Source organism: Aspergillus viridinutans (genome assembly GCF_018404265.1).
Source record: "Aspergillus viridinutans IFM 47045 DNA, scaffold_1, whole genome shotgun sequence".
In the NCBI taxonomy this organism is placed as follows: domain Eukaryota; kingdom Fungi; phylum Ascomycota; class Eurotiomycetes; order Eurotiales; family Aspergillaceae; genus Aspergillus; species Aspergillus viridinutans.
Window position 1 is genome coordinate 2609161 of NW_025091217.1, and position 24385 is coordinate 2633545.

The window sequence follows — 24385 nt, forward strand, 5'->3', positions numbered from 1 at the left end:
ACTTCCAAAGCGCTTATCGGGTCCCCGTCGCTGTCTTCTCCAAGATCGTCTTCATCATCTCGTTCCCAAGCTTGACTGCGTCAGGGAAACGAGGCGCGAAGTATTGCTGGATTCGCTCGAAGCGATCACGGTAGGATTCGAAATCACCAAATGAAACGCAATCGGACCAGGCCTATAATTGTACACAATACGTCAGTATCCCTGGCTTTATGAAGACAGCATCAGGCCTCCTGGCCCACGACATCTCTGCCGATAGAACCATCCGGCGAGATTGACTACTAACCCTGGCAGCGAATGTAAACTCCAGATCGTCCGAGCGAAAGGTTTTGTCGTCAATTGCGGTATCTAATGCCTCATCGAGGAGCTTAGGGTTGCGGAATAGATACTCAGTGACGCCCAACCACAAACGGAAGAGCTTCGGAGAGCAATTAGCAACTCAACATGGAACGGTGTAAGCAATACAGGATATTAGCGTCACTAACAGGTGTTGAGCAGATCATATGATCATAAGGGACAATGCCCAATTTCGACCAACAGTCGACAATTGCAAGGAGACTCAGGTGGTTGTTCGGCGGGTGATACTCGCGAGGCCGGTTCGAGAGGGAGAAGCGATCGAGGACTTCATCTTTGAGGAGCAATTCCTGACCCTCGGTACCGTCCTTGAAGACAGCCGCCCCGGCCGCCTTGACTCGACGTTTCAGCTCCTCGCGCTGTCCCCCGATCATCAGTTTATACAGCTCCGTTACGGATTGGGCATAGGTGCGAATCTGTTCTTTCGCAGCCGGGTTGAGGATGGCGAGGCCAGCATAGACATGCCATTTGTTAGAATAGATGCGCAATGTGATGTTGATCTTGACGTTTTCGATTCCGCCAACCCAGCGCGACATCTCCCAGGGGAACTGATTGTTTGCTTGCCAAGCCGTTCCCATGCTTAAAAAGGCTGCATGTGTAACTGCTTGGGTATCTGCAGTGATCCGGTCATGCATCTCGCCTGTGAGGTAAACATATTTGGAACCGAACGATGAGAGTACTTCTTCGACGAACCGCAAACTCTCATCTGAAGCACGATGCTGAATCAAGACCTAAAGCAAACCGTGTTATTATGTAGGAAAGACTCCCAGTAAGACATGCGTGTCATACCAGAGGTTGTCCTTTCGGGTTGACCTGGGGCCCATGGAGCGAATGACAAGATAGGATTTCTACATCTGGAGGAAGATGCTTCTCGAATGCAGCTAGTTCAGGCGCCTTGCAGGATGTCTGGCCGCCGACGATCGCACCGACCTTGGTTGCTTTCCACAAGTCAGAAAAATTGATACTAAGAGTGGTGGTGGTATCCTTTGCTCGAACAAGGACATACATGGCCCATACTGTGCAACTACCCTGTCGATGACAGCAGCCTCTACACTGTATATAATATAATCGCTAATTCTTGAAACCAGGTGTCCATTCGGGAGTATAGTGACACCTTGCTATATATACGATGAGTATGGACAGCATTAGCTGTGAGCAAACGACGTACTTGAGAAGCAAACTCCTCCTTTAGACGTTCATAATTCTGAGGCAGATCACATGCATTTACCCTTTATAAACAGATAGTGGTTAGTGAATTTCAGCCGCTTGGACAGACTTAGTACGAGTACGATTGAACCTGAGAAACTTGAGAGTTAGCACTCAGTTTGAGGACGGCAATATCAGAGCTTTAAGAACCAAGGAATCCTTCATGAAGATTTCAGACAAAAGAAATAAAGGTAGCTGAGATTTTACATCATTGACAACCTGACAGTCAACCACATACCAGAATGGCGTAGTGGTGCAACTGCCAGGTCATGCTCGAGCCAAATGCACTCAAGTCATCATGTAAAAGGAAAAAAAAAGGAAGAGAAAGAGAAGATGTCTTACCTATTACAAGCGAATGATGGTGGCCAATAGGGAAAAGTGATGATTTACCTCCACCCTGCGAGACTGAGCCGCTGGGCATACATTTTGCCCATGTCTCCCAAACCAATGATGCCAATCATGGCATTTTCCTTGGTAAGGACCATATTGATTCCTATTTAGCTGCACCAGGCTAACGAATGAGCGAAAATGCAGCTAAGACAGTAAACGGAAGAGAACACAGATATCGCTAGAAGCATCAGGCTATGCTGTCTTATTCAAAGAAAAGTGTGATCCGAGAAAGGCCCGCACTGCCAGGAGATGAGAGTCTAAGAGTGCGGTGGAAAATTCGACTCTCAGCTTAAAAGCTCCTGGCTCACCGCCCACCGGCCCGACTGCTGCCGTCTCACCGAGCATTTTGTATCTAGTGTTTCTGCCTTCTGGCTCAGGCTGCAACTCGCTTGACCGCCGCGAATTAACTTCTGGCCAATCAGCGCGGTGCAGCCTTCGTAGGGCACACACAATCTCCACTTTTTGTATATCCAACTCCATCAGCGTCTCTTGATTTTCTCTTCTTCTCTTGCTCCATATTCCATCCCACGACCAGCACACCCAAAATGCCTCCCAAGAAGACCACCACTGCCGCCAAGGAGAACGTCTCTCTCGGTCCTCTGGCCGGAGATGGTATGTTTGAGGTAATGCGAATTTTGCGCATACTTGACTAACAGTCGTGTATAGGCAAGCTCGTTTTCGGCGTTGCCCGTATCTTCGCCTCTTTCAACGATACCTTCGTCCACGTTACCGATCTGAGGTTCGTTTTTGACCTTCGCAACTTTTGGCCTCGTGCCATTGATACCCTCGAAGAGCGATGCGCAATGGGGTCTCCTCTCAGACAAGGAACTAACATGGTTCTCAAATAACAGTGGTCGCGAAACCATCTGCCGTGTCACCGGTGGTATGAAGGTCAAGGCTGACCGTGACGAGTCTTCTCCCTACGCTGCTATGTTGGCTGCTCAGGACGTTGCTGCCCGCTGCAAGGAGCTCGGCATCAACGCTCTCCACATCAAGATCCGTGCCACTGGTGGTATGTAGCGAAACATTAGATGACGGTGTGATGGGGACAAAAAAGCTAATAATGCCACAGGTAACGGTACCAAGACCCCCGGTCCCGGTGCTCAGTCCGCTCTCCGTGCTCTTGCTCGTTCCGGCATGAGAATTGGCAGAATCGAGGACGTGACCCCCACTCCTTCCGACTCTACTCGTCGCAAGGGTGGTCGCCGTGGTCGTCGTCTGTAGACGTGTGCAGGTGTGTCTTTGTCCAGGTTGTGCAATTCCTTTGCATGGCTGGGCTGGAGGCTACCGCCAGGGCCTTGTGCCCGCGGATGTGGATGGAATAAACGCGAAGAACGGCCCTTATCGCCTGGTCTTCAATTTTTCTCATGTCCAAAAGATTTTGTCTTCGGTTCGGGGTCTCATAGTCTGTTAGCGAGTATAGCAGCTATCTCTGCCAATATAACCAGAATTGGAGCATACTCGGGCTTCGTGATGTAGTGGAATCATTGTAGAAGGTTGATGTAGGTTGCCATATAAATCCTAGCAGTCTACGTATCATGCAGATGTTAGTTTAAGTAAAGAGGGAATTCAAAATCAGTTTGCAGATCAGTCTTAACTCGATCTGAGAGTTGAATGGTGAAGCGGCACTTTCGCGGTGATTGCTAGTGCGCGCGGAAGTTCAAATTTCGATAAGAGCTTTGGGAGCTTTAGCCACTATATTCATCCTGTGATCTTTTCAACCAGCACATCAAGCACAATCATTCTCCCTCCAAAGTATTCCAGTCTTCAGATCCTTCTCACTCTGCCATCGCGCGCCTCTTTGACATTGTCGCGGACAACTCCACTGAAGGACGGTTGATGGCATGACCTGACGTCAAGGATCAGATCTGTATCCCGGATCACGATATTTGAAGGACTAGAACAAACATCGCTTTTACTCTCCAAGTGCTCGCTGAAGGTGGACTTACAAGAATAGCACTGTATCCACGTCCACAGCCATGCCTCTTCCTCTCTCGCCCTCCCCCACCATCCTCGTCCCCCACCTTCCGCCAAAGACCCTCGTCGGCATTGATCTCGTCACCTTCACATCAACAGCCAACTTTCACGGCATACGAGACCTACCGAATGGGTGGCACTTTTTATACACTGGAACAACAGAAAGTCTTTCTCTAAGATCAGGGGGGTGGTTCTACGTTGGCGATATCAGCGTCTTTGACGAGAGTCGCAATGGGACCATAGTACCGCCGTCATCCAGAAGTTTGGGGTCGGATATTTTCGTGTGGAAATGGAATTCGGAGACAGAAACACTGGAGCCTCTGCGGGCAAGCAGCGATGCAGACAGGCAGGAGGCGATGCGACATAAAGCGAATTTAGGCGCTGTTTGGCAGCGTGGTGGGCTGTTCCGGTACCGCAGTCGTGTCTCGTCATCGCGGACATCGCAGTCGCAGTCGCAGTCGCAGTCGCAGTCTCAACAGGAGCAGCAGGGTCCTGTTCAGGAAGACATTGATGAAGATGACGAGGAAGAGGGCAGAAAGGATTGGGCAGACTTGACGATCAATATTTCCCCAAGGCTTCTGTCGCGGATTGTTGGTGACCCTGAACTGGACGTCGATGGTCGGCCTCGGTGGATGGTGACATCTGGTAGCACTGCAGAAAGAGATAGTGATAAGATTCCAGGGCTTCCGGATCCCAACTCAGAGGCTCTGGCCAAGGTTACTGGGGCGCAGGAAACTGCATTCTCGTTTCTTCCTGTTGACCTGAAGCGCACATGGAGAGAAGGAGCTATTGGACGGGAGAGGACCGAAGCGGCACAAGATCGTTCATGGGCATTGGGGGACCTGATTCAACGACACTCCAGTGGTGGAGACCGTGGAGAAAAGACGGGAGAGGCACAGATCCTGGGTGAACTTCAATTCACTTTCTTGATGGTCATGACATTAATGAACTACTCATGCCTACAGCAATGGAGAAGATTGCTGGAACTAGTCTTGACCTGCCAGAATGCAATAAAGGATCGTCAGCCTTTAATGGTGAGCGTACTCCGATTGCTTCTGCTACAGCTCAAACGGTGTGATGATGTCGAAGGTGGACTGTTCGATATTGACGGAGCTGATGGCGGGGAATTTCTGCGCAAACTCCTGATGAAGTTCAGGCGAACCCTATATGAAGTCATCGACAACCCCGGTCCCACGCTGAAGGCTGAATTCGACAAGCTGGCTACATGGGTCAAAGACGAATACGACTGGGAATTGGATCGTGAAGCCTTTGTCCGACGGGGTATGGTCCAGCTGGAGGACGGTGAGCAAGTTGAGCTAGAGATGGAAGATGATGGAGACGACGAGACAGGGGAGTATGCTCCCCTCGTTGTCGATCTCGGCGAAGGGAACACGACGCAGGATCCGGACATGGACAATGTGGATACGCCATAGCCGAGTATCCTCTGCTTAACGGCACCCTCTAGTATGTAATTTAGTCGACTCTATACACGCCATCGCGGATCCCTTTTGACCGGCGCATCTTAAGTAAGCGACTACAGGGTAACTGGAAAAACGTCTATACCACAAGCAGTTATGCGACCGAGGGAACAGATTGATCCGTTACTCTCTAGGCAAGCTACCATGCTCACACCTCATTCAGGGCGAGCCAAAACAAGGCATTTTGACAGTCGTCAGTGTCAATCCCCCATGCCAACAAAAAGATTTGAATCGGTATTCACAATTCCAAGAGCTAAAACTCGGTACATAACTGTAGAAATTGGCACGCTCAGCATGAAAACTCCGTTCTAACCATCATCCCGCATGCAACACATTGCCACTTTTGAGTCTATGTCTATTGGCAAAAGAAAGGATGCATCCACCTTAATTTTCGACCTCTCCCTCAATCACATAAGACCATTCATGGTTCTCCTTGCCATACATGATGGCGTCCAACCAAGATCTGATCTGGGCAGCGTATCCTGCACGCTCAACGCCCGCATCAACCATGTCCATGTCGAGATCGCCGTTCCTGACGAGCTTCACAGGAGTGATAAAGTACTATTTTGCATTAGCGAAAGGATGCGTGAGAGTTGTCGAGAGAAGTTTGACTTACAGCAGTGCCGGAAACGAATGCTTCAACGATGCGTCCCTCCTTCCAGGCCTGCTCGACATCTCCGATGGTAAGCGCCTTTTCCACGACATCAACAGGTGCTAGACTTCCGACGGGCTTAGCTAATCTCGACCGCGCCAGCTCCAGCACGCTACGACGGGTGACACCGGCCAGGATAAGCTGGTTCTCGAGGGGCGCGGTGACGAGCTCAAGTTTGCCAGTGTCCTTGTTCTCCCAGACAATGAAGAAATTGCTAGCACCGGCCTCGGTCACTTGACGGTCCTCCCCGAAGAGCCAGAGGACTTGGTCAAAGCCCAAGGCTTGAGCCTGACCGTGAGCTGACAGGGAAGGGCCATAGTTAGCTCCGAGCTTCGCGTAACCGAAGCCACCAGGCCAGGCACGGATTGTGTCAGGGTGGGAGGCGAGAAGCTTCAGGCCGGGCTTGGTGCCAGGCTCGACGGGCTTCTTGGATGGGTCAGGCCATGGCACGGCAATAATGAAGAGAAGCGCCTCTTTGGGTGTTTGCACGCCCAGATGAGGGCCGCTGCCGATCAAAGTGGGACGAAGATAAAGGAATCGACCGGGTTGGTCCTTGGGGAGCCAGCCTATTGGGGTGAAAAGCCTTGTGTTAGTCCATGTCAAGAATTCTGAATTCTTTTGAAGCAGGGGTGCATACGGGGTCCATCGATCTGCATCAACTTGGCGATGAGCACCTTGAGCTCCTCAAACCGGAAACTGGGCAAAGAAGCTCTCTGGGCACTCATGACAAGTCTCTCGCCGTTGCAGTCCGGCCGGAACAGACGCAATTTGCCGTCGTATCCTCGGTACACCTTCATGCCCTCAAAGCATTCAGTAGCATAGTGCAGGCAGCCAGCGGTCGGCGGAATGCTGAGATTCCCGTATGGTCTGATTTCGGGGGTCTCCCATCCATTGTTCACAGTCCATCTGACGGTGACCATATGGTCTGTACAGTGCGAGTGACTGAGTTCCTCCGGGGAACCGGGTTCAGGAACCATACGCAGGTTGGTGGACCGAGTTATCTTGACGGTCGAGGCATCAAGCTCTCGTACTGTCTGCGCAATGGAACCCATGATTGGATTGGTGTGGTGATTGCTGACACGTTTGAAATTGTATTATCGCTAGAACCCAGTTATGACAACGGCTGCAAAACTTGAGCGAGGGGTGAAAGGGGTTCGAGGTCAATTGACTTTCAGTCGGGACTTGTGAGTCACTATCAGATCCGGCGATGGTGCCAAACTATAACAGCAGGAACCAAGTTGAATCCGCCTGCGATAACGGAGCCTGGGGATACAAACAAACGATGCCAATTTACAGAAGAGGACAACCTGCTTAGACTGAGTCCAGATGATTGTTACTATATAAATGATGAACTATCTACTCCATGTTTTCTCCGATTGAGAAAAACCGGGAGGGGCGAAAGCAAAAAGTTTTCTTTCCGAGCAGAGCCATTCTCTGGGACTTCGCCATCGATATCCGAAGCATGCAGTGAAATCTATTGCGATGATCTAGCCGTAATGTCCTCTTGATAGGTCTCTCAATGTGGTTACAAGATGCTTCTGAGAAGATCTATCTTTATTAACACCCCTATCTAGCCGCTTTCTTCATAACAGCAACAAAAACTGCTTCATCGCTTCCCCTGTCGATGACCTGCAGGAGCAATAGGACTGAACTGCGCTAGCCTACTTCCGGTATCGCGCGACTCTAGAGATGGGCAATATCTAGGCCGTTTGTAGTAGGCGGAGAGATCTATGGCACTTACCGCCTTCTTCTTTTTCGAAGTATGGCACAGGCTGCCGATTCTAGCCGAGCGGCTATCAAGGGAGACGATTGGATTCCTGCAAGACTTCAGGTTGAGATAGACCAAATATTTGAGTCGAGAAAGTAGTGTTGTGTGTTTCTTTGTCTTCTATCAAATCCAAGATGCACGGTAACGACTACCAGCGTACCAGAAAATGATGTGAGCACCTTGCAGAAGAACAAAGACAGACACTGTTAAATAAGCTTCACGGGTCAGACTTCTCTCCCAGAATATAATGGAATAGGATCCGACCGATTCGTTGGTACCAACCTACTTGAGAACATCTTCATGCTTGAACCACGTATCATTCCATCGCGAGTCCGGACCTTTCCCTTATCAGTTAAACCATGGATATACCAACTCCCAAGACTCATCACAGCGGTCCCTTCACCGTCGGACTGGAGCAAGGTTCTCGCCAAAACCAGTCCATCGGTACAGACCTTGACCTGGCAGTGAATAGCGATGTATACAACAACGCACCTTGGGTGTCAATGAGCTCAATCGTTGGTAATGTACCTAGGCGTATAGCAATTAAGACTCAACCACTCCCTCAAGCACTGGGCCTCAAATTCATGGAGGTAGGTGTCGATCTCACCTAAACCATTTCAAACATGATGTTCAGAGATCATCACGTACATCCCCCGCAGTCTTTGATGCCTTGGCCTCTTGTCACACTACAAACTCGTCAAGGTATCTACCTGCGCATCACCAAACTGAAGTCCACTAGAGTGATGGGTATCTGAGCTCGAGCTGGTAGTGGCTACCTACCCTACCTGGATATACTAGATGCCGAGGATTATTCCCCAATTATTGGGTGTGCTGATGAATATTAAGCCAAGTCACTAGGTAAATTTCCAAGCCGGCAAAGGGATTGATGTGCATAAACACCTACCTATTCTATGCGTACATCTGCCTGACCCATGATCACTGACGCAAAGATCATCTCAGCGTGATCTAAGATTTCATATTATCCACCATTGATTGCTGCTAGGACTGATGTGATCTGGCAATCCTGCACCATCAAAGGCCTAAGGTTTAGGTGCTATGTACAACACTGGAAAGATAGGTCGAGACTGGAGACTTCTATTTTCCTGTTTCGGTCATCCTTCAAGTAATCGGATTGGCGACTCGTGAAGGAAATAGTATTACGGGTAGGTAAAATACACCAAAGGCTGTAGGACGCAGTAAAGAGGAGTGAGAATAACACGGCCAAGAAGTTCTGTCTTAATACTTCTTGTTAATCAAAAAGAACTACTTCGATAGATGCGGGGAAAGTTACGTATCGCCACGGCTGTGACGTTCCTGTTCAACGACCAGTAAGATTGACGATGAGGGCAACGGACGATTGCTGTTGCATGGTTGCCATGTACATTATCCATATTTTGGGTCATTTTCACTAGTGGTTGAGGTAACTCAGCTCAGTCGCATTTTGGCGGTCGGGCTCTACCCTAAGGTCCCTAGCAACGGCTCGGTTGTTATTTCCGCGACTCTGATTGCCACGCAAGGCTGCAGTCCACGCTCCACAACTCCACATGATGAACAAAGTAAGATAGCCAAATGAAAAAGCACCGAGACGAAGAAGAAGGGCAAGTCTGGCTTGGTTGTCATATTGACATCAAATGAGGGAACCTCGACTTGGAAGCTAGGTTAGTGTATACTCAATACTCGTTGGAAAACCCCTCGCACGAGCTAGATGGACTGGCTGGGCTGATGTAAGACTTGAGGTAGACGGACATAAGATAGAAAAAAGACTCAAGCAATGAGAACGAACGCAACTTGAATAGCGGCCCGACCCCAACACTATCCATGGCGTTTTGGATCCGGTGGTCTCTTCCGCCCTATTATCTCATCGACTTTCCAAGTTTCCATGTTTCTCCACTGCCAGATGACTAGTAGATAGGACCATCAATATCTTTAATTTATGCACCTGTGAGTCGTGGACGTCCCTGTCTGTTAGTGTGTGTTTGTTCACCAAAGTCGAATTTCTTGCTCGTGCGTCTTGATCGACATAGTGCGATGCCAAACAAGTAAACACGCGTCAATACAGTATTGCTGAGTAAACCCCATTGTAAGGTGCTGTATAGAGGGTACCACAGGAATGGTGTAGCCAGTCCTTTTGAAAAGGCTGTCTTTTGACTGATGGACCTGAAGCATTGAGCTTCAGGTCTCTGTCCATGGACAGCCCGATCTCTGCCCACAAGAGACTGTTCACAAGGGTCTCAAATAGCCTGTAGTTTCACTAGTACCTTACTTTGCCTCAGCATGAAAAAAAGAGGCTCCATCACTGTTAGCAATTCTAGCCTTTGTTCCACATATGAATTAGTAGTAGGCTCGAACCACAGCCAAAAAAAGGCGTGCTGGGTTGAGTGCGTTTTAACTTCTTCCAGCCAATCCAGGCCTGTTACCAGCAAGCTGTGTTGAGTATCGGTACCAACGCCATGACTATGCCTCATTACTTTTCTGGATTTCCCTCATCGTTCAAATATTGCCACAAAGAGTTCCTATCGGCCGTAGACGGTAGTTCAGTCCTCTTTCCTCCAACAAGCTTCTCAGCATCTGCAACGAGGCTCCCCTAACTGCATACCGACGTCCACAACACCGAGTACGTCCGTCCGTCCTGTCGCTGCGGCACTTCGAGAGGATTGGTCAATGGAAGCGAGACGCGATAACAATTGGGGTCTGGAGCAAACTGTGATCGTCACGAATGGAGTTCGCTCTCTGGTCCAAGTGAAAGCTGCATGAGTCTGGATGGGTTATCACTGCCGCCAAGCCCTTATTGTTTGTCAGTATCATCCCATTCCTCTTTTCCTAAGAAGCATCGTCCCGCAATTAGCGGTTCTTCTGGAGTGAATCAAAAGAAGAGAAAAATGGAGTAATGTTGCGCCCTGAGGCCGTCTGTATTCGCGTCTGTGATGAGACAGTTTCCTTCCGCCGAGAGTGAGGATGTGGCCCGAGATGGCATCCGATGATCAGGACAAGCATCTTCCAACCCTCGCGCCGGGGCCACGAGGCCCCATTACGCTGAACAGCACCACCGTATCACGGCCAAAGAAGATCTCCACGGCGTGCTTACCATGTAAGCAGGCGAAAAGAAAGGTAGGAGGTTTTCTCTGTCAGCTATAATCGCAGAAACAGAAGATCTTTACGCGTTATTTCCAACCTCCTTTGTCTTCAACCAACTCAAATACACCAGCTCATAGCTAATGGTCATTGACTTTCTTTTAAAATTGCAGTGCAGCGGCCGACCACCACCCTGTACATCCTGCAAGATCACGGATGCCGAATGCGTCTTCGATGAGTCCCTAGACCTGAGGCGCAAGGTCGCGGCTAAACGAAACCTCGAAGAGTTGTCCTATTACCGAAGCTTGCTATTCGCTCTCCTTGAGTCACTTCGCAATCCAGACGAGACCGAATTAAACAAAATCCTGGATCACATACGCGGTTCTCCGTCGCTGAACAGCATTGCGGCCATCGTGGGAGGGCCGACCATAGACCCAAGCGATGTCAGTTCCGAGGACCTCAAAGGTGGTTCTGACGAGTCCAGCTCGCAAGCTGGCTCGCAGGAACCCGCATACATCGATATGCACTCTCGAATAACCTTGGAGAAGCTTTGTGATATCCCTCTAGTCCAGGTCCCTGCTAAGCCTTGGACAGCCGTCACCGATGACGGTCAACTTGTTTCGCATTTGGTCTCTTTATACTTTACCTGGGACAATCCACTAGTGCAGATCGTGGATCAGAAGGTGTTTCTGGAGCATATGAAAGCAGGGAAGACGGACTCGGAGTTCTGTACGCCGTTACTGGTGAACAGTGTTCTGGCCATGGCAAGTGTACGATGTCTCCCCAACTCTGTTCAAGGCAGCGTTCGGTTTTTGACTTTGGCAGCTGTACTCTGATTTCCCTGATGTCTTTGCTGTTCCCTCAGAAGTGGCTTCGCGCGGCCGCCATTTCTTTATGGAAGCAGAGAGACTTTGGAGAGCCGAAGAAGGCCAAGCGTCGCTGGCGAATATCCAGGCGGTAGTCCTGATGAGTTATGTGTACGTCGCTTGCATTGAGCGTTCTTGAAGCTGGAACGCCTCTAACTTCACTACTCGTGGTTCGAGACGCTAATGTTTCTGAATCAGTTTGAAATCTCAAGGGAAGGGTCACCTTGGCTGGCTCATGCTTAAGCAAGGTGTGCAACTTGCCCAAGACTTTGGGCTCTTCCAGACATCAAGAGCACTACCTCATAGAGGGTGGTCCGTCCAATCTCAGCGTGTTACAGCAATCACTGCATGGGGAATTTATATCATGAACTCGTATGGCCGAAAGCATCCAGTGCCGCATGCATGGCTGATCTTTTGTGACAGACTGGTATCTATGGAACTACAGAGAATGTCGGCCTTAAAACATCCCGACTCCAACCTGTCCAGCGAGGAAGAAGTTAGCGACAAAACCATGTGGAGCCCATACCCTCTTACGAACAGGCTTGACTATGTCAGAAAGCCGGCCCGTCTTCGTTATGCCATGCGGAAGTTGGCCGACCTAACGCTGATTACGGTGGACATCCAAGAGCTGTTGTTTGAAAAGGTGTTCCAAATAACCGTCGAGCGACTCTGGGCAGCGGCGAGGGTGTTCTTTTCGCGCTTAGACACGTGGCTCGTAGATCTGAAGGGCGCTATGGAAGATGAAGATCAGATTATGCCACACTTCTCGTTCCTGCGGTAAGAATGTGGCCTGTGTCAGTACGAAGTAACGAAGTCCTCACCCATAATTGCAGGATCAAGTGTCACCAAACAGTCATGTCGATGTTCAGCTTTCTTTTGGAGCACATGATGCCTGAACAACCACAAAACTCACCAGAGATCCAAGAAGCGACTAAAATTCGACTTCGGGCTGCGAAAGAAATCGGTTGTTGTCTGCGTCAGCAGCGCCAGACTTACGGTCTCGAACAGATTCCACGATACCTGCTCGACGCTATCAACAGCAGTTGTCTTGTTTTGCTCACCGACTTGTGCGATGAGGAATCGCAAGGATTGTTTGCTGAGACGTGTCGGTACATGGTCGCGTTGAAGAGGAGGCTGACGAAGGTGGAGGAGATGATCGTGAGAATTGAGTCTCTCGTGGGCGCTGATACCTTCGCAAGGGCCGCCGGTTACTCGCGCTAGGCTCTGGGTAATCCATCTCCATTATGCTTTGACGACTTGACGACCTCCAGGTAAGCCAATGTGCGAAGCAGATGGAATACTGATGAAGCAAATGGATAGTGCTGAGTCGAAGTCTTGTGAAAGGGGCCGGCCAATGGGGCGGGAGACGAAGGGTGGTGACGGAAGTTGAAATCGATATCGATGGTAACGCGTTCAGTAACGAGCGTCATGAAGCGGTCAGTCTTGACAAAAGATTCCTGTTATCAGACAGGATGTGTATGCTGAAAAGCATCCATCATATCGAAGTTATACAAAAAACGAAGCATGGCCGATTCCTGTGTCATTTGGCAGTCACGATAGAACAGCGACCTTGGTTGGAAGTACTGGCGTGACCAGATACTGTCAAGAAATTCAGTGAACTCTATGACTGGGACTTTGTTTGGAATGCTCGCTTCCTATTTCTTGGAAGATTCATTTCGAGTTCGTGTCAAAGAAATGGAGGGATGGAATATGGACGACAGCGTGTGCTACTCAGCGGGAGGACGGTGAGTTGAAGCTACTGGGTATGGTATCCTGTCATGAAAATTGTATGGTGGATCCAGCATGTAAGCGCGGTAGGTAGGAGCTTCTACGAATATTGCTGAATAGCTGCGTCATGTATCCAAGCGTTAATCCATAGTCGATACCATACTTCACACTACCTGTTATCCACCATATTCTCAACTCACAATTGTCCCGTATGGTAGGGCCGTCATAGAATAGTCCTCCTGGAATAGACGGTTTTACAGGATGTCGTTGTCACTATCCTGTCTGTTCCCCAAAAATAGCAGTGCAGGACATGGCACTCCACCTGGGACACAAACTTGATGTTGCACTGAACCCGGAGAAACCCCTGGAGCTTTCCTTACCTTAGGTCTTGTCCAGCGAGTGATCCAAGGCCTACTTCTGCATGTTCCTTCACTCGAGCAGCTTTGGAGAGCTTCAATGACCTGGCTATGGAATTCAATTATTTTTGTCATAATACACGGAAAGGTCTAGTCTCTTTCCGCTTGCTAGTTTGCTCTAGTCTCTGCATGCTTGTGATTTCTATCCATTTAGAGGTCTCATCGATGATAATAGTCTCAGTCGTAATCCGAGTGATTGTACATAAAGAAGATAAAGCCACACAGCTTCTCATCTATAGCCTGAAGATAGGTACGTCCCAGTTTAGGAAAAGCAAATTCGTTGGTTTTCTCAGTCTAGGACTTTCTCTCCGTCATGGCCACATAGAATTCACTTCTGGCAAAGATGGAGTATGCACGAGATATGTAAGAAACCTTCCTGATTTGGAAAGATCCCAGGATGACAGTCACTTAAGATCACGTGATGTTTACGACATAAATGCATGGATGACTCAGCTCACTTTCTATGCAGAGATAAGATAAACACAAACCTCTTCAAGCGAAAACCCTCAAAATTCGACGCCGCCGAAACAATTATCCCACACGCCGACGTCAACCAGCAACGCCGAACGACGTATCTCCCTCCGCAGCTCTCGCTTGCCGACCGATCTCACTGGTTATTATCCTGTTGTCGGATCACCTTCAGAGTCAATATGTCGTACGAGGAGCGCGTCAATGCGCACCCTAACCTGGGCGACGAGTCCGATGTCGAGGAGGAGGCCCTCGTCAACGACTACCGCGAGCAAGTGAATTTTGACGATGGCATGAGCGAGCTGGAGCGGACAACATCCATTGGAACTGGTTCCCAAACGCAAGATCTCCAGGCTCAGCTTGCCGCTGCTGCAACCCCGCTTGAATACCAGGCCACTCTCGAGACCAAGTTCGCAAGCTATGACAACTACTGCAGCCTATTCCACTACATCCTGAACTCCGAAGGTCCTGTCGAGCTGGAGGTGCCATCTGTACGTCCTCATTTCTATCCCACTTTGCTCTATGGAAGCAAATCTCCACGGGCTCGGTGTATTTTCTCCGTGGTTTCGCCTATGTCATGTCATGGCCGCTGTTGAGACAATTGCTAACTGCGCATACCTACTTCTTTCGTATAGTACTACTGGGCCTGGGATGTGATCGATGAATTCATCTACCAGTTTGAATCGTTCTGCCGCTACCGTAACCGTGTCGCCCGCAGCGGCTCCAACGAAGAGGAGGCACAACTCCTGCGTGAGAACCCGAACACGTGGGGCTGCTACTCCGTCCTCAACGTTCTTTACTCTCTCATTCAGAAATCCCAGATTAACGAACAATTGGCTGCTATCAAGCGCGGAGAGGATCCGATGGCATTCGCTGGTGAATACGGTTCCCGCCCTCTGTATAAGATGCTGGGATACTTCTCGATCATCGGTCTGCTGCGTGTCCACTGCTTGCTGGGAGACTTCAGCCTTGCTCTCAAGACTCTCGATGACATTGAGATGAACAAGAAGGCCATGTTCGCTCGCGTCATGGCAGCCCACTTCACCACTTACTACTATGTGGGTTTCTCGTACATGATGATGCGTCGTTACGGCGATGCCATTCGCATGTTCAGTCACATTCTGGTCTATGTCTCGCGGACCAAGAACTTCCAAAAGGGTGGCAACAGCTATGATGCCATTGCTAAGAAGAACGACCAGATGTATGCTCTGATCGCGATCTGCGTGGCTCTTCACCCCACTCGTCTGGACGACACTATCCACTCGGCTCTGCGTGAGAAGTACGGCGAGCAGCTCCTTCGTCTCCAGCACGGCGGTCCCGATGCCCTTCCTCTGTTTGAGGAGCTCTTCCGCTCCGCTTGCCCCAAGTTCATCAGCCCCACCCCCCCTGACTTTGACAACCCGGCTCTTAACATCGACCCTGTCGACCACCAAACCGCTATTTTCATGGACGAGGTCAAGAACACCCTATACAACCCTACCATCCGGTCGTACCTCAAGCTCTACACGACCATGGACCTGAAGAAACTCGCCGGTTTCCTCGAGGTCCAGCCCGAGGTGCTCCGCTCTTGGCTGCTGGTGAACAAGCAGCGCAGCCGTCAGGTGCGCTGGGTCGAGGGTGGCCTGTTGGAGGGTGAGGTCGTCAGCGCGAATGACCTCGACTATGCGCTGGAAAATGACCTGATCCACGTCAGCGAAACCAAGGCCGGCCGCCGTCTGGTGGACTGGTACCTGAGAAACTTGGCCAGAGTTTACTAGATGGCCACCTCCTTTCACTCCGAACCTCTTCTTGAGGCTTCAAAATGAGGTACGTGTTATGCCAGTGCATAGGATATGTGAGGCAATCAAGTGGACACCGAGCAGTCACGCCTCGACCGCTTCAGGAGTTATGAAAAGCCGATCAGGGCCTAGATGTTGCAGCTAAGTGTGGTCAAGGGGAATAGGGTATTTGAAAAACCCTAGTTTCGAAGTGATGCCATTCATTCTTCCGTGAAAGAAAACAGAGGGGTAAAAAGAGGCAGTATGGCAATGATTAGCCCCTCCCATGATAAATTTTGTTCCGTGTCCACCAGTTTTCTCTTCATCTCCATTTTCAATCTTGTTTGTTTTTAACAAGCTGTATCCCAGGTTTACGGCCTTGATTTGCTCGGGACACGGGTTCGTCGCGATCAAAATGAGTTTAGATGGTTTATTCAGGGGCGTAGATGTTACATTTATGTTTCTCTAATTATTTATTATACGGTCTATGCATCATGTTTGCAAATAAAAGAATGTGTCACTTCGGTAATTGTTGCTTCAGAGGCGCGGCGAGGCTTCCGCTTGCACATAATATATATAGCCTGTCACAAGAAGGCCCGGTGAGTATAGAAGCGCTGGGCGTCACCCAAATGAGAAGGGGGGTATAGTATCTATTACTCTATCTGATAAAATACTGTGATATACATCGAAGAGAATGCGCAATCGGTCCTGATATCTCAGCATCCAAAACCTGGCCAAAGAGATTATTTAATCCTTGACGTCGAAGCTCGTTCCGCAACCGCAGTTGCTCGTTGCCCGCGGATTATCAACAATCTTGAATTGACTGCCAATCAGTTCCATGGTATAGTCGACCGTGCTCCCCGATAAGAGTTCCAAAGATGGTTCATCCATGACCACCTTTGCTTCGCCGGACCCCGAGGTGCTGTCCTGTTCGGGTTCCGCTTCGAATACCGTGTCTTCCTCGGGGTCAATCTTCGAGGCTGCCTCGAGAGACATGAGGTACTGGAAGCCGTGACACCCTCCGCTGGTAACAGTGATCCGAAGATGATGGTATGGATTCTCCTCCTTTGTTGCCGACGAGGAAGAGGATGGATCCGTGATTTCTCGAAGACGCTGGCCAGCAAGTCAGTACTCTTGGAAAATGATATGCTCCTTGAATGAAAGTAGGTTAAAAAAAAAATAAAGAAAAATAAAAAGGTGATAGGATGATGAAGACAAATTGAACAAGCCAAAAAAAAAAAAAAAAAAAAAAAGAACAAAAACATACAACAGCCGGGATTCGCTGGTGGTCACCCACCCAACTACTAACCGGCCGGCGTGTGGCTTAAGTACGGCTGAGCGGACGGGAAGCCCTGTTTTCCACACCCTATGGTCGTATGTGCTAGATCTGTGTTCAAGGAGACTTATACTTCGGTAACGCAGCTCTTCTCCTCCCGACAAAGCGTTGTTACGTAAAGAAGCCACAGCAGATGGTACCCTTAACGATCCGACAGAGACAATTTTAAGAAAGTAATCGAACATACCTCTGCTGCCCGAGGCGAAATATTGATCATCAGCGCATTCCCGTCATCGTCCACCCTCGGATTTTGTACAACTTTCACGCCTGGCCGAGCAGTTGATGCTGAGAAGGCGCAGCGTTGGCGGTAATTTAAAGAACGTCTTGTGGAAGGGATTCGAAACGAAGCACTGGTAGTAGATGGAATAAGAGGGCTCGAAATAGACCGAGGAATAGTAGTGCTGCAGGAGGAGAAAGGCGCGGACAAGCGACTGGCCGAATTCGATGCTCTGCCAGATGTGAAGCGTACGACCGCCACTCCAGACATGTTTTGGCGTCGCGATAGACGAAGAGCGGCTGAGGATAACGCTGGCTGAGACATTATCGCAGTAGATTTTTAGGAGTCGTCAGGATGTTTGTCGAACAAGTCGCATGTTATTTTCAGGTCCTTTGAATAAGGCAATGCTTGTTTGTCATCGGCAAGCTTGATTATATATCCTGCAAACACCATAAGTTTCCCGTTAGTCAGATAGCTCCGCATGACGCCATTGGTCAGTCGTGTCGGTAAGTAGCGGCAGAATAATGATTTCCGCCAGCGATAATCGTCATGGAGGGGGTGACAACCACGAGGGGCAATGGACAATGCTGCCATGAAGCGCCATTTGAGCTCAGTTTAGAGACTGACCACGTCTTGCAGGAATTTGTGGCGTCTAGGCGAGATATACTTTACACCATCGCTCACACAAAGTTCACGCAGAATGGGTTCTCGACTACATGTTCAGGAAATCCGGAGCGGACCCCCGCTTCCTTATGCAGATGATATCAGGGCATTTTGCAAAGAGTATGCAGAGTTACTAGATACACAAGACCCTTTGCGTCGTTTCAGAGACGAGTTCATCATTCCGTCAAAAAAGGATCTAAAAAGAAAGACTCTGTTCCCAAACGATGGTATGTACGGACGACTTCCTATAGACTCCCCATTTACTTCGCTAATACAGGGTATGTCTGCGTCCATGTTGCAGAAACCGAAGAGACGTCCGATAAAGAATGTATATACCTCTGCGGCAACTCGCTTGGACTTCAACCCCGTAGCACCCGGAAATACATCGAATACTACCTTCGGACATGGGCAACCAAGGGCGTAACCGGTCATTTTGTTCCGCATGATGACCAGCTGCTTCCTCCTTTTGTTGATGTCGACGAGGCTGGGGCCAAACTCATGGCCCCGGTTGTGGGTGCATTAAAAAGCGAAGTAGCAGTGATGGGCACGTTAACGACCAACCTACATCTCCTGATGGCCAGCTTCTATCGACCCACTCGGGAAAGATATAAGATCATCATTGAAGGCAAGGCATTTCCGAGTGATCATGTATGTTTTCTGGAGTCGATTCTATCTTCAACGTTATGTGGCCAAAGCTAACTCGAACCCGAGTTAGTATGCCGTTGAATCCCAGATCATGCATCACAATCTCGACCCAAAAGATGCGATGGTCCTTATAGAGCCAGAAAACCTTGATCGGCCCATTTTGGACACCGAATATATCCTCCGAGTCATCGATGAGAATGCGCATAGCACTGCTCTAATTCTGCTATCCGCAATCCAATTTTATACCGGGCAATACTTCGATATCCAAAGGATCACTGCTCATGCCCAGTCTAAAGGTATTCTTGTTGGCTGGGATTGTGCCCACGCAGCAGGCAATGTTGACCTACGACTGCATGATTGGAACGTCGATTTTGCTGCTTGGTGTACTTACAAGTACCTCAACGCCGGACCTGGAGGGATGGCAGCTTTGTTTGTCCATGAGAGGCATGGCCGAGTGGATATGGAAGAGGCCGCATCTGGGAAGGAGGCTTTCCATCCGCGGTTTTCTGGCTGGTGGGGAGGGGATAAGAAAACGCGTTTCTTGATGAACAACCGTATGTTGATCTTGCCGACTCAGATGTGTGTTACATTGAATTTCTGACCTTGTATGACCAGACTTCGTGCCCCAGCAAGGAGCGGCCGGGTTTCAGCTATCCAACCCATCAGTTCTGGATATGAATGCAGTAGTGGCATCATTGGAATTGTTTAATCAAACATCCATGGCTGAAATTCGCAAAAAGTCCTTGAACCTCACAGGATACCTGGAACACCTTCTTCTGTGCGACCCTCAAACCGAGAGTTCTGAGAAAAGACCATTCAGTATCATCACTCCCTCAAATCCAGCAGAGCGTGGAGCTCAATTGAGTATACGTCTCCAACCAGGCCTTCTCGACAGTGTCCTTGCATCGTTGGACGAGAATGCAGTAATTATAGACGAGAGGAAACCAGACGTCATTCGGGTTGCACCGTCACCTCTGTATAACACGTATGCCGAGGTGTGGCGATTCGCCCAGATCTTCCATCTTGCCTGTGATAAAGCGCTTCGTGCTCGAGAGTAACATAGCAACACTGTCTGGCCACAATATTTTTTACGGCCCAACGGATGTACATACCTTGACCGATATATACAGCGTTTAACATCAGGGACATTATTAACCAATGTAGAAAATTGAAAAAAAGGACACAATTTCGGTTGCTTTCTTATTGCTTGCTATTTTGAAGATTTTCGTGGATATACACTTTAACCGAAAGCAAAATAAGCTCGTTCCAGAGGTTGTCGTTCCGACTCCCAAGCAAGCCAATCTGACCTGGTAGTCCTGTTTTGGAACTTCATATTAGTAAATCTGCGAGAGATAAACCGCGATGAGCACAAGGGTGATAGAACATACGGCAAAAGTCCCATGGCATTGACCTTCCAAATTCCCAGACCCAGCAAAACCAGTTGCATCAGGACATAAACAGCCTTCACTCCGATCAACTTCCCACGAATGCCTTCGGTGTCAAACTTCGTGAAGACAGTATTGGTGTTCATCAAACCCTGGATGGGGCCTTTGAACAACATGAAGACCATCATGATACTGAAGATCTGAAGACTGTTCCCGGACATGTACATCATGATCGCGTTCATGGGGATCTGCTTCGAAGGAGCGAGAGCAATTTCCCATGCTTTTTTCAGCTTCAGAGTGTCGGTTTCGTCAGGCTTAGCGGTGATGGAGGTGGTTGATTGCTGTTGAGCACGCTAAGTAACAACACAATCAGTTAGCATGAACCACGGCCGCGCTCTCTCAGGTAATTCTACGCATCGAGAGTTACTTACGCCCTTGCCTAGTACTTTGCTGCTGGAGAATCCCGGAGGATCAGGGATACTGGATGCCGCCTTGGTAGGACGCGGCATAGGGGTGTTCAGCGCGACCACCCATTGCGGCGGTGGTGGAGGATTGAAAGGTTTGGATGCCATGCTGGATGACTTGGCGCAAGGACACGGTCAGCGCCGTTCTTTTGAAGCCCAAAACGTGAGGGACCGGCGAATTGGAGCAAAATTGCAAATGATGCAGATTGATGATCAGGATGGAGTTGATCTAATCGGTGGTCAAAACCCCCCACAAGCACGCGGAGCTGGCGGCAGCCGATCCACTCCTGATTCCCTGAACCATTCGACGAATCCAGAACGTTTAAACCACAATGATATTTGACACCTATAATCTCATTTTCTTCTTATTTTGAGTCTTTGTGTCTATTACTTGATATCTTCACGGCGCGATATTCCACGCCAAACTTCAGACTTGATTCAGTGACGACTGGAGCGGCCGCCATACAGACACTTTGTGAAAACGACTTAAGCACCACGACGATTCCCAAAGGCATGGAGGCGTTGAAGGAGCAGAGCAGCTGAAGGGAAATAGCACGGCCGTCTGGAACGATCCTCTATTTTTCTAAATCGCCCTTGACAAGATTCATGTGAATCCGCGATCGACGCCGGGTCCAATCCTCACACGGGAACGTTCGCAGACTGAAAAGAGCTTAAGGAGACACTATTTGCCCGTCCGCAAAGCCACACACCATGAGTTCCAGCGGGGGTGATGCGAAGCTGTTCGCTAGGGTATGTTTATATGCTTGCTTTGGTGGTCATCGGACCTATCCAGATAATGGAAGTGCGACCAAGCACTCCATTGACGCATTGCCTTATCTTCCCCTCTCCTCCCCCTCACGTCGAGTCTTGTCTTTGAGCGTCGTCTAATGACGAACTGGCTGGCATTCTTGCCCCTTGTATTCTTCCAGAAGACCACCTGCCGTTGTATAATTGCTTCTATCATATCGATTATCTACTTATATGATTCCAAGTCACATTTCCCCCTATGTTCATCACCGTGCTTCCTTATGCGACCAACTATGGCTTACCATTCTCTCAATCTTCACAGGGCAAAGTCGCGGAGCTGCGACAGGAGCTCAATAGCGGCGGCAAGAAGGACAAGAATTTCTCGGCGAAGAAAATTGCGCTCAAGAAGATCGTTGCCAATATGACCATGAGCAACAATGACATGGTCGCCTTATTTCCCGATGTGATCGGTTGTATGAACTTGCCCAGCCTGGAGATAAAGAAGATGTACGTCCCTAGGGAGGAGCACGGATACAAAGCGCAGGCACTAACAGACGACTGACTCTGTACAATAGGTGCTTTCTCTTCCTGGTCAATTACTCAAGGATGAAGCCAGATGTCGCGTTGAAGGCGCTGCCCATATTGGTAGATGTATGGACGACCGTGTATTGATAAACGCTCCTATTCATGAGCTAACATCGAGACTCAGGATATGGACGACTCGAACCCGCTCGTGCGCGCGTTGGCTCTGCGAACTATCTCATATGTGCACGTTCGCGAGTTCGTCGAAGCAACCGTTCAGCCTCTTAAACGTTTGATGGGGGACATTGATCCTTATGTTCGCAAAACTGCAGCTTTTTGCGTTTCAAAGCTCTACGAGCACGATAAGAAAATGGTTGAGGGCTCGGACCTCATCGATCGGCTCAACCGAATGCTCAAGGATGAGAATCCAACCGTCGTGTCGAGTGTTCTTGCTTCTTTGACAGATATCTGGGGACGAAGTGAATCGATATCCCTGACGATTGACTATGCAAGCGCCTCAAAACTTGTTTCTATTCTACCAGACTGTTCTGAGTAAGACAATCTGCCCTTGATCGCTCCGTATGCTTTGTCCGCACTGCTAACAATTTACTAGATGGGGGCAAACTTATATCCTTGATGCTTTGATGTCATATGTGCCTCAGGACTCAGCAGAAGCACTCCTGCTGGCCGAGCGTGTAGCTCCTCGCCTTTCCCACTCCAACTCCTCTGTCGTCCTCACGTCGATCCGCGTCATACTCTACCTTATGAACTACATAGCCGATGAAAGGCACATCACTTCTCTGTCGAAGAAGCTGTCACCGCCTCTTGTTACCCTGCTGTCGAAACCTCCAGAAGTGCAGTACTTGGCTCTCCGAAATGCCATTCTCATTTTACAGAAAAGACCCGAGGTTCTACGGAACGACATCCGAGTATTTTTCTGCAATTATAATGACCCGATTTATGTCAAAGTGACCAAACTCGAGTTAATATTTATGCTGACCACGAAGGAGAATATCGGAATTGTGCTAGCAGAGTTGCGAGAGTGAGTCTAATGCTCCCAGCCATATGTCCATTGACTGATTCGATACAAAGATATGCAACCGAGATCGATGTTCATTTCGTGCGAAAAGCCGTTCGTGCCATCGGAAAACTGGCCATCAAAATTGAATCTGCGGCACGGCAATGCATTGACACTCTCCTGGAGTTGGTTAACGCCAAAATCCCTTATATTGTGCAAGAGGCGACTGTTGTCATTCGGAATATCTTTCGCAAGTATCCCAACCAGTACGAAAGCATTATCAGCAACGTCATTCAGAATATCGACGAACTGGATGAACCAGAAGCAAAGGCAGCCATCATCTGGATCGTCGGGCAATATGCGGACCGCATTGAGAACTCGGACGGACTGCTCCAGGATTACCTGGCCACTTTCCACGACGAGACGGTGGAAGTGCAACTCGCCCTCTTGACGGCCACCGTCAAACTGTTCATCCAACGCCCTACCAAGGGTCAGCAGCTCGTACCTCAGGTCCTAAAATGGTGCACAGAAGAAACAGACGACCCGGATCTCAGGGATAGAGGGTACATGTACTGGCGTCTGCTGTCGACCGACCCGGCTACCGCGAAGCAGGTTGTGATGGGCCAGAAACCCCCCATCAGCGCGGAAAGCGAGAAGCTGGATTCGCGGACACTGGAAGAACTCTGCTTGAACGTCGGCACGCTGGCAACTGTGTACCTTAAACCAGTCCAGCAAGTTTTCCGCTCTGCGCGGACCCGTCGATTGCAGTACAGCCCTGCCCTGCAGAAACCTCAAGACGAGAACGGAAATAGTGCTTGGCAATTCCTCGCAGGCACTGGAGCGGATTCAGGCGTTCTTGCCAATACATCACCGACGAACGGTTCTGGTACGGGTGGAAGCAGCATGAATGCCGCCGTGAGCGCTGCAGACATGTACTTCAACAGCGTCGGAAGCCAGCAGATGGCGGCACTCGACCTCGGTGGTCGAGAAGATGGCGGTGCTGGCGGTGGTGGAGCCTCTCAGACTCAGTACGTGGTCAACCAGAACCAACAGCAGGTGTACCAGCCTCAGCTGGCTGGAGGGGCGGCGACAGGCGAGTTGCTATTGTTGTAATGTAGGATATATCTTTTCGATTCTTCTGTAGGAAATGTTTTTTTATACTTAAAACTAGCGTTGTCGTCCGCAGGCATTCGTGATACCTGTATAATCCAATCGCGGCATTCTCATACCTACTCCGCTGTGTTACTTCAACCCGATAG

At 49.4% G+C, this 24385-nt stretch overlaps 10 protein-coding genes and 1 non-coding gene across 11 annotated transcripts; 6 read left to right on the forward strand and 5 right to left on the reverse strand.

Moving 5' to 3' along the window:
* Nucleotides 1-13: 13 nt before the first annotated feature.
* On the reverse strand, nucleotides 14-2042 carry Aspvir_000789 (prephenate dehydrogenase (NADP(+)); the record flags this gene model as incomplete). The annotated part of the gene is made up of 7 exons (XM_043265923.1): nucleotides 14-172; nucleotides 284-415; nucleotides 483-1082; nucleotides 1141-1289; nucleotides 1358-1469; nucleotides 1520-1580; nucleotides 1948-2042. The coding sequence occupies 7 exons, from the start codon at nucleotides 2040-2042 to the stop codon at nucleotides 14-16; spliced, it is 1308 nt and encodes a 435-aa protein (XP_043121858.1).
* Nucleotides 2043-2492: 450 nt separating this feature from the next.
* Nucleotides 2493-3171, forward strand: Aspvir_000790 (40S ribosomal protein uS11; the record flags this gene model as incomplete). Its single annotated transcript, XM_043265924.1, has 4 exons — nucleotides 2493-2559; nucleotides 2614-2686; nucleotides 2799-2959; nucleotides 3020-3171. The coding sequence occupies 4 exons, from the start codon at nucleotides 2493-2495 to the stop codon at nucleotides 3169-3171; spliced, it is 453 nt and encodes a 150-aa protein (XP_043121859.1).
* A 755-nt stretch (nucleotides 3172-3926) lies between these two features.
* Nucleotides 3927-5357, forward strand: Aspvir_000791 (AAR2 splicing factor family protein; the record flags this gene model as incomplete). Its single annotated transcript, XM_043265925.1, has 1 exon — nucleotides 3927-5357. One exon carries the CDS (start codon nucleotides 3927-3929, stop codon nucleotides 5355-5357), a length of 1431 nt encoding a protein of 476 aa, XP_043121860.1.
* A 429-nt stretch (nucleotides 5358-5786) lies between these two features.
* On the reverse strand, nucleotides 5787-7106 carry Aspvir_000792 (branched-chain amino acid aminotransferase, cytosolic; the record flags this gene model as incomplete). The annotated part of the gene is made up of 3 exons (XM_043265926.1): nucleotides 5787-5963; nucleotides 6019-6620; nucleotides 6692-7106. The coding sequence occupies 3 exons, from the start codon at nucleotides 7104-7106 to the stop codon at nucleotides 5787-5789; spliced, it is 1194 nt and encodes a 397-aa protein (XP_043121861.1).
* A 3683-nt stretch (nucleotides 7107-10789) lies between these two features.
* On the forward strand, nucleotides 10790-12981 carry Aspvir_000793 (putative C6 transcription factor; the record flags this gene model as incomplete). The annotated part of the gene is made up of 6 exons (XM_043265927.1): nucleotides 10790-10930; nucleotides 11068-11664; nucleotides 11720-11871; nucleotides 11959-12132; nucleotides 12184-12537; nucleotides 12594-12981. The coding sequence occupies 6 exons, from the start codon at nucleotides 10790-10792 to the stop codon at nucleotides 12979-12981; spliced, it is 1806 nt and encodes a 601-aa protein (XP_043121862.1).
* Nucleotides 12982-14554: 1573 nt separating this feature from the next.
* Nucleotides 14555-16129, forward strand: Aspvir_000794 (putative eukaryotic translation initiation factor 3 subunit EifCl; the record flags this gene model as incomplete). The annotated part of the gene is made up of 2 exons (XM_043265928.1): nucleotides 14555-14863; nucleotides 15008-16129. The coding sequence occupies 2 exons, from the start codon at nucleotides 14555-14557 to the stop codon at nucleotides 16127-16129; spliced, it is 1431 nt and encodes a 476-aa protein (XP_043121863.1).
* A 747-nt stretch (nucleotides 16130-16876) lies between these two features.
* On the reverse strand, nucleotides 16877-18006 carry Aspvir_000795 (HesB/IscA family protein; the record flags this gene model as incomplete). Its single annotated transcript, XM_043265929.1, has 2 exons — nucleotides 16877-17242; nucleotides 17653-18006. The coding sequence occupies 2 exons, from the start codon at nucleotides 18004-18006 to the stop codon at nucleotides 16877-16879; spliced, it is 720 nt and encodes a 239-aa protein (XP_043121864.1).
* Nucleotides 17390-17509, reverse strand: Aspvir_r0002. The gene has a single exon (XR_006253193.1). It is a non-coding gene; the product is annotated as a 5S ribosomal RNA (ribosomal RNA).
* A 376-nt stretch (nucleotides 18007-18382) lies between the features above and the next one.
* On the forward strand, nucleotides 18383-20048 carry bna5-1 (kynureninase; the record flags this gene model as incomplete). The annotated part of the gene is made up of 4 exons (XM_043265930.1): nucleotides 18383-18572; nucleotides 18647-18993; nucleotides 19061-19544; nucleotides 19606-20048. 4 exons carry the CDS (start codon nucleotides 18383-18385, stop codon nucleotides 20046-20048), a joined length of 1464 nt encoding a protein of 487 aa, XP_043121865.1.
* Nucleotides 20049-20230: 182 nt separating this feature from the next.
* On the reverse strand, nucleotides 20231-20947 carry Aspvir_000797 (ER membrane protein complex subunit 4; the record flags this gene model as incomplete). The annotated part of the gene is made up of 3 exons (XM_043265931.1): nucleotides 20231-20306; nucleotides 20379-20728; nucleotides 20807-20947. 3 exons carry the CDS (start codon nucleotides 20945-20947, stop codon nucleotides 20231-20233), a joined length of 567 nt encoding a protein of 188 aa, XP_043121866.1.
* A 603-nt stretch (nucleotides 20948-21550) lies between these two features.
* Aspvir_000798 (putative AP-2 adaptor complex subunit beta) lies at nucleotides 21551-24239 on the forward strand (the record flags this gene model as incomplete). The annotated part of the gene is made up of 6 exons (XM_043265932.1): nucleotides 21551-21589; nucleotides 21909-22093; nucleotides 22162-22237; nucleotides 22296-22660; nucleotides 22722-23150; nucleotides 23201-24239. 6 exons carry the CDS (start codon nucleotides 21551-21553, stop codon nucleotides 24237-24239), a joined length of 2133 nt encoding a protein of 710 aa, XP_043121867.1.
* Between the last annotated feature and the right edge of the window lie 146 nt (nucleotides 24240-24385).